This window comes from Sander vitreus, chromosome 8 (genome assembly GCF_031162955.1).
Source record: "Sander vitreus isolate 19-12246 chromosome 8, sanVit1, whole genome shotgun sequence".
Taxonomy (NCBI): domain Eukaryota; kingdom Metazoa; phylum Chordata; class Actinopteri; order Perciformes; family Percidae; genus Sander; species Sander vitreus.
In genome coordinates, this window is record NC_135862.1 from 34,011,642 (window position 1) to 34,024,765 (window position 13,124).

The 13,124-nt window shown below is 42.9% G+C and overlaps 1 protein-coding gene across 1 annotated transcript in view; it reads left to right on the forward strand.

Moving 5' to 3' along the window:
- agbl1 (AGBL carboxypeptidase 1) overlaps positions 1–13,124 on the forward strand; it is a 110,814-nt gene that overhangs the window by 26,810 nt on the left and 70,880 nt on the right. The window contains exons 7-8 of the mRNA XM_078256184.1: positions 8,957–8,994; positions 12,720–12,922. Of these exons, the coding sequence (XP_078112310.1) occupies positions 8,957–8,994; positions 12,720–12,922 (241 nt within the window). The remainder of the gene's footprint in view (positions 1–8,956; positions 8,995–12,719; positions 12,923–13,124) is intronic.

Consider the following 13,124-nt stretch of genomic DNA (forward strand, 5'->3'; position numbering starts at 1 on the left):
CAAGGACAAACATAACATTGCTTAATGGCTCAACGAATAATAAAACCCTCATGTTTTGTTCGTGTACTAGAGGCCACTAGTGGGACTGCTTGAAATAAATCAGGCGCTATGGAACTCTGGGTCACCGTCTGCTTTATTAAAGCCAGATCTGTGAAATGTGCACCGGGTCGATGCACCAACTGCATGGCAGTGTTACAGTTACAGGGAAACATCATCATTATATCAACATATTCTTGGTCTAAACACATCATCATTTCTCCTGAAGTTATGCGTAGACTCCATCTCTTTGCTAAGCCACCATCCTGCTCCTCTTGGATCCTGTGTCCTCTTCCCATCTGTCTCTGTCAGAACTCATGGCATTTGGCTCAAATAGCCATCATCCTCCAGTATACCCAGCGGAGCATGCCATGAGCACCAGGAGTACCTCTTCACCCCTCTCTGGCTGGCTTGAGGCCAGGCATACCAGCCACTAGTGAACATGAAACTCCTCGGTGGTGTGAGGGAATCGGATGCTCAGACGTCACACATTTACAGCTCCCAGGGCCACTTTTCTGTATCATTTCCATGCAGAAGCCAGCTGTTATTTGTTGTAACACAATTAGAAGACTCTGGGATTCCAGATTTCAAAGCCAGTTGCTACTTTGGATAATTTGTTAGAATTGGTAGCTGAGAATTCCTGTGATGTAATAAGACCAACGAGGCGGGAGATATGCTATTTCCCTTAAGTGTGAGAGGCAGTTAGACATTCTATCACAGTGATTTATTCAATTATAGCTATGATATGGTGACCGGTAGATATGCCAGTTGGCTGCTGTGCACACTTTTAAAGCAGTAAAGTCAGTCACTCAGCTGTACAACTAAATCTATCCATCTCTGCTCAACTGTCAGCGGCACTTAATCCTTCAGTCCCGTCTGTTACTGCGAGGCACTGCATCTCTTCTTACTATCCTCTTGAAATTGTTGCAGGTTTGAGCTACTGTGGACTGTCATGGAGGCATTTTACTTTGATTGACAGGTTTGGATTCATGAATCATTTGTAATTCAAGGACGCTCAATCTCTTACTGACTCATAATATACTACCCATAATGCACCATAGACTTTTTGATTTACCTCCTGGTTCCCCAGTTACCTTTTTACAGCAGAGGGCAACATGCACACCCTCGACACTTTCTAAATTGCAGAGTAAATCACATCTTGAACAATTCCTTGTGGGTCTATAAATATTCTTTTCCATTATACATTCTGTTTCCCTGTTGATGGTGGTGAGTAGAGGCCAGTCTGTCTGCGAGGGTAAAACTGGCCTGTTAACCACAATCCAGCACCATCACTGCATCCAGCTTTTATAGCTTGGTTATGGGGCAACCACTCTACCTCCGAGCCACAGGCTACCCCATCCCCAAGCCCTAACTCATCATTCTAACTCAGTGCAGGAGCCTATTAAAACACAGATGAAGATCAAGTAGAGGAACAACGGAGAGAAAACCAGGATGTGTTTTGAGTTGGTTTAGTGCTGCTCTCTTACATTGCATTCACACTTTCATTTACCAAACAAGCTGGTTGATTAGTTACTACTGGTGTGGAACAGAGTTTCTGTTGTCCACTGTTGATTACTGTTGTTTGATCAACTGCCTCGACACATCGCCGTGTGATAACAGTATGAGGCTTAATATACTGTATCATGTGACACAATGACCTGCCCTGCACAAGTGAAGTCATAATAAGTGGTTTTTGACTGCACTTATCTCAAGTGGTTAAAGGAGAATTCCAGTCAATTCCAACACGTAGCTGTGTTGTGTGTAAATGTGGAGTGCTGTCAGTAGCAAGAAAAACTAAACCAATCGGTGCTGCCTACACCGTGTTATCCTCCTGCTATAGTTAGCACCCAACAGGCTTAAACAGGGCAAGTTTTAAATGTGTTTTTAGCCTCTAAACATGTTCAAAATGTCAAGTGTCAATTACAAGTGTCATGTCTGTTTATTTCCTGTTTTCCGGTGAAGTCCACACTAGTCGATTGTCGAACTCATACAGTCCAATATTACAAAATGTATTTTTTCCACAAAAATAGCTCTTGAACTCTTGAACTGCAGCTCTGCTGGCTCCACTGTGGTGTCAGGTTACAGCCTGTTGCTACATAGTCATTACTAAGGACATAACAACGACAAATCGTTTTTTTGTGGAAAAAATACATTTTGTAATATTGGATTGTATGAGTTCGACAATTGACTAGTGTGGACTTCACCGGAAACCAGTAAATAAACAGAGATATGGATTAACTTAATAATAATTTACTTTTATGCCTTTCTGTCACATCTGCTGCAGTCAGATTCACTGTGTTACCTCGGAAGGAATCACTGCACATGGGTAGGCACTTGTAATGACATTTTGAGCATGTTTAGAGGCTAAAAACACATTTAGAACTTGCCCTGTTTAAGCCTGTTGGGTGCTAACTCTAGCAGGAGGATAACACGGTGTAGGCAGCACCGATTGGTTTCATTTTTCTTGCTACTGACAGCACTCCACATTTACAAACAACAGAGCTACGTGTTGAAATCGACGAAAATTCTGGTGATAATCTAATGATGAGTATACTCCATTTATTGTGCTGTCCAAACTACTAACTGGTGACAGTGCCTGAAGGTTTCTGAAATTCTGGTTTACTATAATCTCATGCACAAGGAGAAAATTAATTTTTGTTCTTCTTCTGTTAAATACATTGGCTGTCTGATTGCTGGTGTGTTTTGAAGGAGGCAGAGGAGGAAGTGATGGGGTTGGAGGGTTTAGAGTGTAGAGTGCAGCAGACAGGTCCGGAGTATGAGGACAGAGGAGAGGACGCTGTCTCAGTTGAAGGGGGTCTATGAGGTTGTTCTGGAGGAGAAAAGCAGACAGTTGATGTGTTGTTTTAAATGCATTTGCTCAGTGCTGGGTCCCTACGTCTGTCCATTCAACCAAGAACAACACGTCGGGCCCTATCTTGCACCTGGCGCAGCGCAGCGCAAAGCCCGACGCAAGTGTCTTTGCTAGTTTAAGACCGACGCAGTTGTCAGTTTCCCGTCCAGCGCCCACGTCGTTTAAATAGCAAATGCACCTGGCCCCATCTTTGCGCCCATGGGCGTGCTGGTCTTACAGGGTGGTGTGTTCAGGTGCATTCTGGGCATATTGCTATCTTGAGGCAACGGGAAGTGATCTCGCCATTGACCAACAAAAACCTGGTCTAAAGTCAATAACGCAGCATTTCATTGTTATTTTAACAGCAAATTAGTAAAATGCGCCTAGGCACATGCACAGCGCACACTATGCTTGTTACACACACAGGGACACACAGCAACATGCAAAAGATTACAAATAAAAATATTACGGTGCAAATCCGCCATCATAATGTGTCTGCCAAGGTCCAAACGCGCCTGGCTTTTAAAGGGAATGGGAGATGATCTCTGATTGGTTTATTTCATGTTACGCCCAAAACACACCTATGAATTAATAAAGACACTAAGAACAACCCTTTTGAACCATGCGCCCGGCGCACGGACCATTTTTTCCGCCGTCAAACTAGCAAAAGTGGATTTGGACACGCCCTAAACACACCTGTGCTTCACGCCGTGGGCTTAGGTCTTTAAAATAGGGCCCATCATGTTCTTCGTGCTGATGCAGCCCAACCCTTTCCACCCAAAATAAGCTTGATTGTACATGGTGTGCATCTTACCTCAGGGATTTCAGCTAAATCCTTGATGTGCCTGAACTCACTCTCACATCGCTGTGAGGGGCCGAGCTGTCAGGCATGACGAGTCAACAAAATACATAATAAGGTTCTGGACCCATACAAAGAGGTCAACTAAAAGAAGTAAATGAATGAGCTAATTCACTAAATAAAACTTCTTCATTTAATGGAGCATTATCGCCAACTGTATTATATCCTTGTCATCAGTCATGTGTAAAGAAATGCTTCATAACTGAATTTCCACAGTTATTCGCAAAGATTTTTTTAGGATCCGTGTGTTTAATTCATTTATGTTCTAGTTGGTTCTGTATTAACTAGAGATGCACCGATTACAATTTTTAGGCCGATTCCGATGTTTGATTTTTCATTGAGTTTGACCAGCCGATACCGATTTCATTATTTTCTAACCACTTTACAGCACACAAACATATTTATTTTCTGTCTTTTCTTTAATAGAAAATGTACCATTTTTCATAGAACATAGAACATTTTTTGAATAGATAATCGATCACTATAAAATAGAACTATATAAATTACTACTTGTGGGGGAAATTAACACACATCTAAAATGCAATGTTATGGAAGAACCATTTCCTTCTTTTCACATCCAATATCCAACTAAAAACATGTGATATATTTAGCAAACTTCTGTATGTATGAAAACAGGCAATACAATAATATATAAATAACAAATAAAAATAAAATAAATATAGCCTTGCAGTATAAAGATATTTCTCAAAACACACACAGGCCTGTTTGAACGTCAACAGTAACGTTACCTGAAAACAGCGTGTAGTTCCTTTTTTAGCAAGTTTGCTTTATTTGTCATTGTGCATAAATATGAACAATACCCTTGCTGTCAACAGGCTTATCTGCTGTCAAATAATGCTGCTGGCAAACACAGTTTATTTGCTCTTAACTTGGCTTTCTTTATTGTCTCACTGCCGACGTCTCTGTAACATACATCAAACGGTTTTTAGAACTCTTCCTGTTATGATACGTGTCTGCCTAGCAGCACGCTCTCTGATTGGTCACTGGGAAGTACAACTTTATTAACACAAACAATGTCTTGACATCTCCCCCTCAAATTATCCCTGTCCTTAAGACTATTAGGAATATAACAACAGTATCCTAAACCATAACTTTCCTCCTGTAAGTGCTGATTATACGTAACGATACGTTTCCCTTCTCATTTAACTCATGACCTTTATGACTAACAAGAACTGAAATAAGTTTAACCATATATTTCTTACACTACACATCCATCCTCACCACTGGTTTACACACTCTACCAAACCTGGTCACGGTCAGTCCTTCAGGTGTTACTGTAGGACCTTTATTATTGTCACTCAGTCCTTGTGGTGTTTCTTCTGTTGGCTCTTTGACTGTGTGTCTGTGTTCTCCTTTTCTGCTCCCCTTGGTATCAGTTGTAGATGACCCCTATTCCTTCTCACCTCCCCTCCCCTTGGTGACTTCACCTGGTAGGAGCGTGGAGTGCAGCTGTCTTGAATGACCACTGCTGGCCCTTTCCACTCCTTTTCCTTGTCCAGTTTTGACAGGACCTGATCCTGCGTTTGGCTGTCTGGACAGCGCGCTCCGCGTGCCCATTTCCTTGTGGGTTGTGCGGGCTGGATGTAGTATGTTCTATGTCATACTATGTGCAAAAGTCTCTCCAGGCCTCACTAGTGTATTGGGGCCCATTGTCACTGACTATCTGTTCAGGGATGCCAAACCTTGCGAATGTAACTTTCATTGACCTCACCACCTGGTCTGTTGTGGTTGACGTCAAATGTAAGATTTTTAGGTAACGTGAGCAGTAGTCTGATATCACTATGTATTGTTTTCCTTTATACTCACAGATGTCGGTGGCTATCTTCTGCCACGGTCTCTCCGGCAGAGGAGTTGGTTGTAGCGGCTCTTTGCGCTGTGTGTGTCTGTTTGTCTGGCAGAACGGCATGTGTCCACTTTGTTTCCTGTGCACGTTCTCTGCATTTTGACACGCTTTGGTGTCCCTCATGTATGCGGTCTAATATTTCTTGTCTCATGGACTGTGGAATTACGATGCGACAACCTATTGTAATGAGGCCGTCACACACCGACAAGGACAACACTGTCTGTGATGCTACTCTCATGCTTGGGCCATCCATCTCTGATCAGTTTCTGAACCTTTTGGAGCAGCTCATCTTGTGTGGCTGTCTTGATCATGTCCAGCTTGTGTTGTGAAATAGGCCAGCTGTGAGCCACTGAATTCGCATAGCAAGCGATGATCGCCTCCGTTGTGTTGTCTCTGTCTTTGATGGGGCTGCGGGACATGGCGCCTGCGATGACCAGCGTCTTTCTCGGTGGATATTCAGCTTTTGCGTTAAATCAGAATCAGAAAATCAGAAAAGGTTTTATTGCCAAGTACGTTTTTTAACACATACAAGGAATTTGTTTTGGTGTTGTTGGTGCACGTCACACATTCTTTAGATGGAATATTAAACAATATAAGTATAGGTACAAACAATATAAGTATATTTACACAGTATGTATTAAATTAAAAATAAAGAATAAATAAAGATATAAATAAGAAATAAAGAGCAAAGAGCATTACAGCAGAGAGAACAGTGGCATGAAGAGCCAGGGGTGGAGAGTCAGGGTGGTTTCCGGGCCTTGTTAATAAGGCTAGTGGTGGAGGGGAAAAAGCTGTTCATGTGACGTGAGGTTTTGGTCCTGATGGACCTCAGCCTCCTGCCAGAGGGGAGTGTCTCAAAGAGTTTGTGTCCGGGGTGGGAGGGGTCGGCCACAATCTTACCAGCACGCTTCAGAGTCCTGGTTGCGTAAAGGTCCTGGAGCGGCGGCAGATTGCAGCCAATCACCTCCTCTGCTGACCGAATGACACACTGCAGTCTGCCCTTGTCCTTGGCTGTGCTAGCAGCGTACCAGATGGTGATGGAGGATGTGAGGATGGACCTCGTGTAGAAGTGCACCATCATTGTCTTTGGCAGGTTGAATTTCTTCAGCTGCCGCAGGAAGTACATCCTCTGTTGTGCTTTCTTCACGAGGGAGCAGATGTTCAAGCCATCACACCTCAGTGATGGCTTTGAGGTGTGAAAGCACAAGGCGCTCAAAGGACTTCATAACCACAGAGGTCAGGGCGACGGGTCTGTAGTCGTTAAGTCCTGTGGTCCTTGGCTTCTTGGGGACAGGGATTATGGTTGAGGTCTTGAAGCAGGCTGGCACGTGGCATGTCTCCAGTGAGGTGTGGTGGGGGGGCCCAGGACCCTGTTGAGGTGGGGGAGGTGGAGGTGATGCACAGTGGCTGTAGCTGTAGGGAGGTGTCGTGGGGGGTGGTGTCAGGACTGTCCTTTTGTCTTTCAAATCGACAGTAGAACTCGTTCAGGTCGTTGACTAGGTGTCGGTCATTGAAGGAGTGGGGGGTTTTAGGCTTATAGGTGGTGATCTGCATAAGTCCTTTCCAGACAGTCGCATGAGCCGCATCAAGAGTCTTTGACACCTCACTGGTACTGCATCTAAATCTTTACTATTTATCAGTGGTACCAGTGGTTTGTGATCTGTGATCTGTGATCAGTCTGAATTTCTCCATGCCTACCAGGTATTTCTCAAACCTTTCACAGGCCCATACTCCTGCTAAACATTCCTTTTCAATTTGCGCATACCTGGTTTCTGCGTCTGACAGTCTTCTTGAGCAGTAGGCAACATTAGCTACCGGCGGTAGGTTTTTAATGTTGGTTTTGAGCGCTATGCATCCCCACTAACCTGGAAAGCGTTTTAAACAGTAACATTAATACAGCGTGTCGGAGGAATACAGGGTCTCTTTTTTTTCTTTTACACAGCGGCCAGTGGGGCGTCAGAGGCAGAGGGACCGTAGCGTTCGCTAACATTAGCTTCTTGTCTCATCTGGGGTCTGATAAACAGTAAATTCATCAAAGTCAGTGTGCCCAACGCTATTTTCCGATAAACTGTAGCTGTCATATTTCACGGGACCCGTGTGAGTGCGGTTTTCATGTTCCAGTTGTTCAGCCTCAGAGGGGAGAGAGAGCAGCTGACTGTTCGCCTGAGATCAGTAGAGCAGACGGCTCTGCAGAGCCGTGTAGCTATAATTACGACTTTATGACATTTCATAAACAGCTGATTGAGCGGCAGTGCGCCGCTGCTACATGCACATAGCGGAAACCCTGCATGTGCACGTGTGGTGCTGATGTTGCGCGATGTAAATCATGCGGCGCCCGAGTGAATATAATCATAAAATCATAAAAGCATAAAATCGGCATATGTCAGACTGACTGACTGGCAGGTCGCCGGTCATGGCCGATGACGTGAAAATCGGCCAATTCCGGTCACCAGCCGGTCAATCGGTGCATCTCTAGTATTAACTGTCTGTAATTTGCATATTTAGGAGATAGAAAAAGGACATTTGATTGCAGACATCACAGTTACCTCTTGAATGCGTCCCGAAGAGGTATGGAGATGAATCTGGTTCAGTATGTCTCAGCAGGGCGCTGCTGATGAATTGATCTGCTGTCAGATCGGATCTATACGCTATACTCTGATCAATACCAACAGCAACACAGCTTCTCTGTCTCCCAACGCACCAGCACTCACAGCATGGAAGGCAACCTTACAGCATGGGCCATGTGACGATGGAGGGGTAGAATCACTGAGGAAATGCATGTAGGAGGGAAGAAAGGAAGACACAAATAAGGGAGAGGGGGAAGAAGACAGGGTGGAGGATGAGAGGAAGACGAAAGAAGAAAGAGAGGGAGGGGAAAGGTGAAGAAGGTTACGTGAACTGTATCATCCTGTGGGCAATTCATTTTACAGCCAGCTGAAGAAAAAAGACAGCAGTTCATACACAGGATGCACAACCATAGCATACAGGATGGAAGAAGGGAATATGTTGGAAAAGAGGATGAATGGCGCAAAGTGAAGTACAGAAGGACTGAACTCTAACCAAAGTTCTTTTTTTATTTCATCTCATCTTACTGTTCATGTCAGCTGCCTAATTCTTCATAACTTGGAGAAGATATTTCAGAGTTTTCATATTGATGTGCTGTATATGGCAACTCCACAAGAGCTGCAGCAAATATACACACAGACCGACTCTATGATCAAATGTATTTGGTGTGTGTGTGTTTTTTATGTTCACAGATTGGGTTCACAGTCACACCAGTGTATGACGTATAATCTGCATATTAAAGTGTGGGAGAGACTAACTGCTCCCTCTCTGTATTTTCCAGGGCAGCCATTGATGCCTTTGCTGCTCTGCTGTGCACAAGTAAGTTTTTCATAACCTTCATGATTCATCAATATGATGGTTTCCATCACACTGGGTGTACGTCATCATCATCATCATCATCATCATCATCATCATCATCATCATCATCATCATCATCACTACCCAAACTCTTTCTCCAGGGGCTCTCTGGCCATGCCTGTGTTTTCTGAGGCCAGTGTCTTGTTTAATGATGTATTTCTCTTCTTCCATGGATAGCTGGTCATGCTGTGAAAGCGTGGCATCTCACTGACGTACATACAGTATACTGTACCTAGTGCAGCTAATGTGGCTTGAATAGCAAAAACATTTTCCTCCAGAACTTAACAAGTAAGGAGGTATGTTGTCTTTGTAATAGCGGACATAAATTGCTGGGTCCAGCGGAGGAAATAAGAAATAAAAAGGAATTGCATTTACAATACCTGTGTGCAGGTTTTAGAGAGTAGCAGAAAACCAGACTAACGCCTGGGCCACAAAGCCTGTGTGAAACCTCATGCTTTTTTCCAGCGCCAATGGTCGACAGGTTGGAGGCCTGAGCAACGTGACTTTGCGTTGCGTGTGGGCTACAGGACATCTAGAGATTCAAGGTCTTGCCTGTAAAACGTACGCAGTTCGCAGCAAAAAGAGACCGTGAAAGGATCTTTTTTACAGTTATACTATCATCATAACAGCAATTTCACTCCATTTCCAATCTATATCTGTAGAATATGTCACAGACTCAACACTTTACAGTTTCGTTCAAATTGGGTTTGATTGGGTCTCTCCTCTCCTCGTCTCCTCTCCTCTACCAGTGGCACAGCTCTGTGTTGTAATGCTTTAGTTGTTCCTGCAGGGGTCATGTTTGCACTTTGTTTCCGGTCCTATAGCATTTAGTGGCGAGCACCTGATGGATGTGTGTGTGTGTGTGTGTGTGTGTGTGAAAACAGTGATGCTTCCTTCTTCTCTCGCTGGCTAAATGGTTTTCTTTTTTTGTTGTGTACACTTTTCCTTTCTAATCCGCTTGTCAGACCTCGTGGACACATTTGTGTGGTGGCAGTTTAGAGAGTCACTACTCCAGAGGCAGCGAGAGATTTGGAGGGCTCAGAGCTCTTCCATGATTTATGCAATATCCGGCTGCGCTTCATGTCAAAGTGCCAATTTGCACAGAACATCAAGGGGACTGCGTCACTCATAAACCAGAACATCGAAATGAGCCTGCCCTCAGTGTTTCACTTTGATCTATAATGCAATGTTTTGGAGTGAACATGAACAACAATTATGCTAATATCAAGTCATATTTGTAGATTTGAAGTATTTTTTTCTTTCTAGCGACCAATCATTCTAATGCAGTTTCCCCTCTGAACCCAAACAGTTCTGGGAGCATATTTAATCCAACAACACTTATTCTGTGTTTAGCATCTCACCACACCAAAATGTTTGTCTCAGGAGCAGATGAAGACCTTAGAATAATAGCTAAACATTCTATTACTACTCTTAAATCAAAAGCTTTGAGAAGCATTAAAGATGCGTGAAGCAGTGTTTACACGTGTCTTTATTTTTTTTTTGCAAATTTAGAAGTATTTCAGCATATCAGCTGAAATAAGCATTTGTTGACATTATCATTACCTACAAAATAAGCAAACTCCATTAGTGTTGCTGGTGGTTGGACACAAAGATAAAGAGTTCATCTGTTACAACTTTTAGACAGTTAATGTGTCTGAATTTCTAGTTGATTAATGTTTAGTGCTATGACGACTTCATCTTTTCTATAGCTCCCTCACAGCAAATGTGTCTTTGTGTCCTGTGTGTGTGTGTGTGTGTGTGTGTGTGTGTGTATTATTTTGGCTTTTCTGTAAAATACCAGTATAAACTATGAAGTGGCCTTAGTAGAAATATTTCCCTCTGTATCCATAAAGGCATGAGTAAGCTCCATTCTGTACAACAGAAGGTTGGCGTGGTGTCATACAGGTTAGCACTGCTCCTTTACAGCCGGATCTCTGGCAACTTCCATGAGTTTTTTTCATATCCCTCTGATTTGCATATTCATTTTGATGATGGGTCACCGCTTTAGAAAGTTGATTCGTTCAAATATCTTGACCCTGAACTCTCCTTTAAGCTTGAATTGATTAATTGTTTAACATTTTCTGTTGGAAAAATAATTATTTCTCAGTTGATACTACCTATTATTGATTATGCTAACGTTGTCTATCTGAACACTAACACTTAGGCTCTCAAGAGATATTCAATATCCCTTTTACTTTGTTGAAAATTGAAATATAAAGCTCCTTCTGATTGCAATAATCTTCCTGTTTTTCTGAGATCTATTACCAGTCCTTTACTCAATACGTGTTCACTTGCTTTTGGAGTTAAGTTCCCCTTTAAAGCAACATGTAGGCTAAGTACAGTATACAAAGTTAATAGAGCGGAGTCCTTAGTTGCAATATTCAAGTTGATCCACTTCTCACACTTTAATTTGAATGTACCGGTAGAGCATTTTTGGGCTTTTCAACAGTCTAATCAATGTTGCTTAGTTGTTATGCTGACAGTGTGTCATGAACTTGGCTGATATGCTAAATCTTCGTTGCGTCGTTACCCACTGCATGTACTGTAGCTCTCTTCAAGACACGTTATCGGTGTTTAAAGCCCCCAACTTCACCACCAGGCAGCGCTGCCTGGAAGGAACTAGGATTAGGCAGTGGTTATGGTTAGAGTTATGGTTAGGTGTCTTGAAGTCAACGGTGGCAGCGCTGCCTGAAATGAGATGTTGGGGGCTTAAAACACCATCGAGCTCAAGACACACAGACACAGGTTAGTTCCCTAAAACAAGGGTTTATTGCTTGTTTATTGCACAAAACAGCAGCAAAGGACATTCTACAGTTGGAGCAAAATACCTTGTTGGCCACTTGTCATGAAAAAAGGTTCTTGGAGTCCTTGAAAGTCTCTTTGGCTGTCTGCTTTGGCTTCAGACGCCAACAAATATGACTTCATGCATCATAGCAGAACCCCGTTAGACTTCCTTTGGATTGTGTTCAGTCCATCAAGAAATTCCATAGCTGTGGTAGAACAAACAGAAACAATGGTATACAACTCTCAGTCCCCTATGTTCATTTTCTACCTGTTATACATCATGCTGTACGGGACAAATCCAACTAATGGGATAAATCAGATTAAAATTATAACTTTACACCAAATTAATTATTTATTTATTATATTCTATATTATATAATACATCATGAAATCAATTATGACTCAAACAACCCTGACAAAGACAAACAAAGAGCACTGATGCAGCAGCACTTATGGGCAATTTAGAGTGGACCTAAGAAGTATGTCTTTAACCCAACTGATTTGGTTGATGTGATGTGGTTGTACATATGATCAGTATTATGATATTATACACAGCCTTCATTCTCCAAACTGTGGATGCAAAGAGATATATGACACACTGGTATGTTACTACTCTATCTGAGCTCTGGGAATGTTGTTGTTGTTTGATCAATTGTGTTAAAAGTGTGTGTGTGTTTCTGCAGCTGCTTTGTGTGGATCATAGCAGCTAAGTGACAACATGAGGCCAAATGGACAGACGTAGTTTGGAAACTCAGATCTTTAGTCAATCTTGAGTTCATACCTTGCTGGATTTGATGTGGATTTGCTGCATCCTCGTTCTGTCCAGTCAGCCATTAGTGAAGTAGATGTGAACAGAAGTAAAGGACTGATGTCCTGTGTTTGTCTGTGTCTCTCTCTCACAGAGGCTAATGTTAGCTCCGTGGTGTCCAAGGGGTACGTCTCTGGCCTCTTGCGGCTTTATGAGGACTGGCACAGCAAAGGAAGTGAACATGTAGCAATCCGCCATGGACTACTGCGCTGCCTCCATAAGGTCACTCACAGTACTGCAGGCAGGCAGGCCGTCCTGTGCCAGGGAGGCATCAGACTGCTGTATGAAACTACACAGGTAACATTCAAATCATCCCTTCTCTGTTTTGTTCTTCTTTTTTGTCTTTCTGTTGTTGAGATAGACTGATGATTTTTTCTTATGTCCTGTCGTAACAACCTTATGTCCCCCCAGGGAAAAATAGTTTTAGTTTGAGCTTATCTGTCATGCCGTTAGTGTAGTGTATGAAAGTAGTGTATGTACTATAGCTGGTAACACTTAA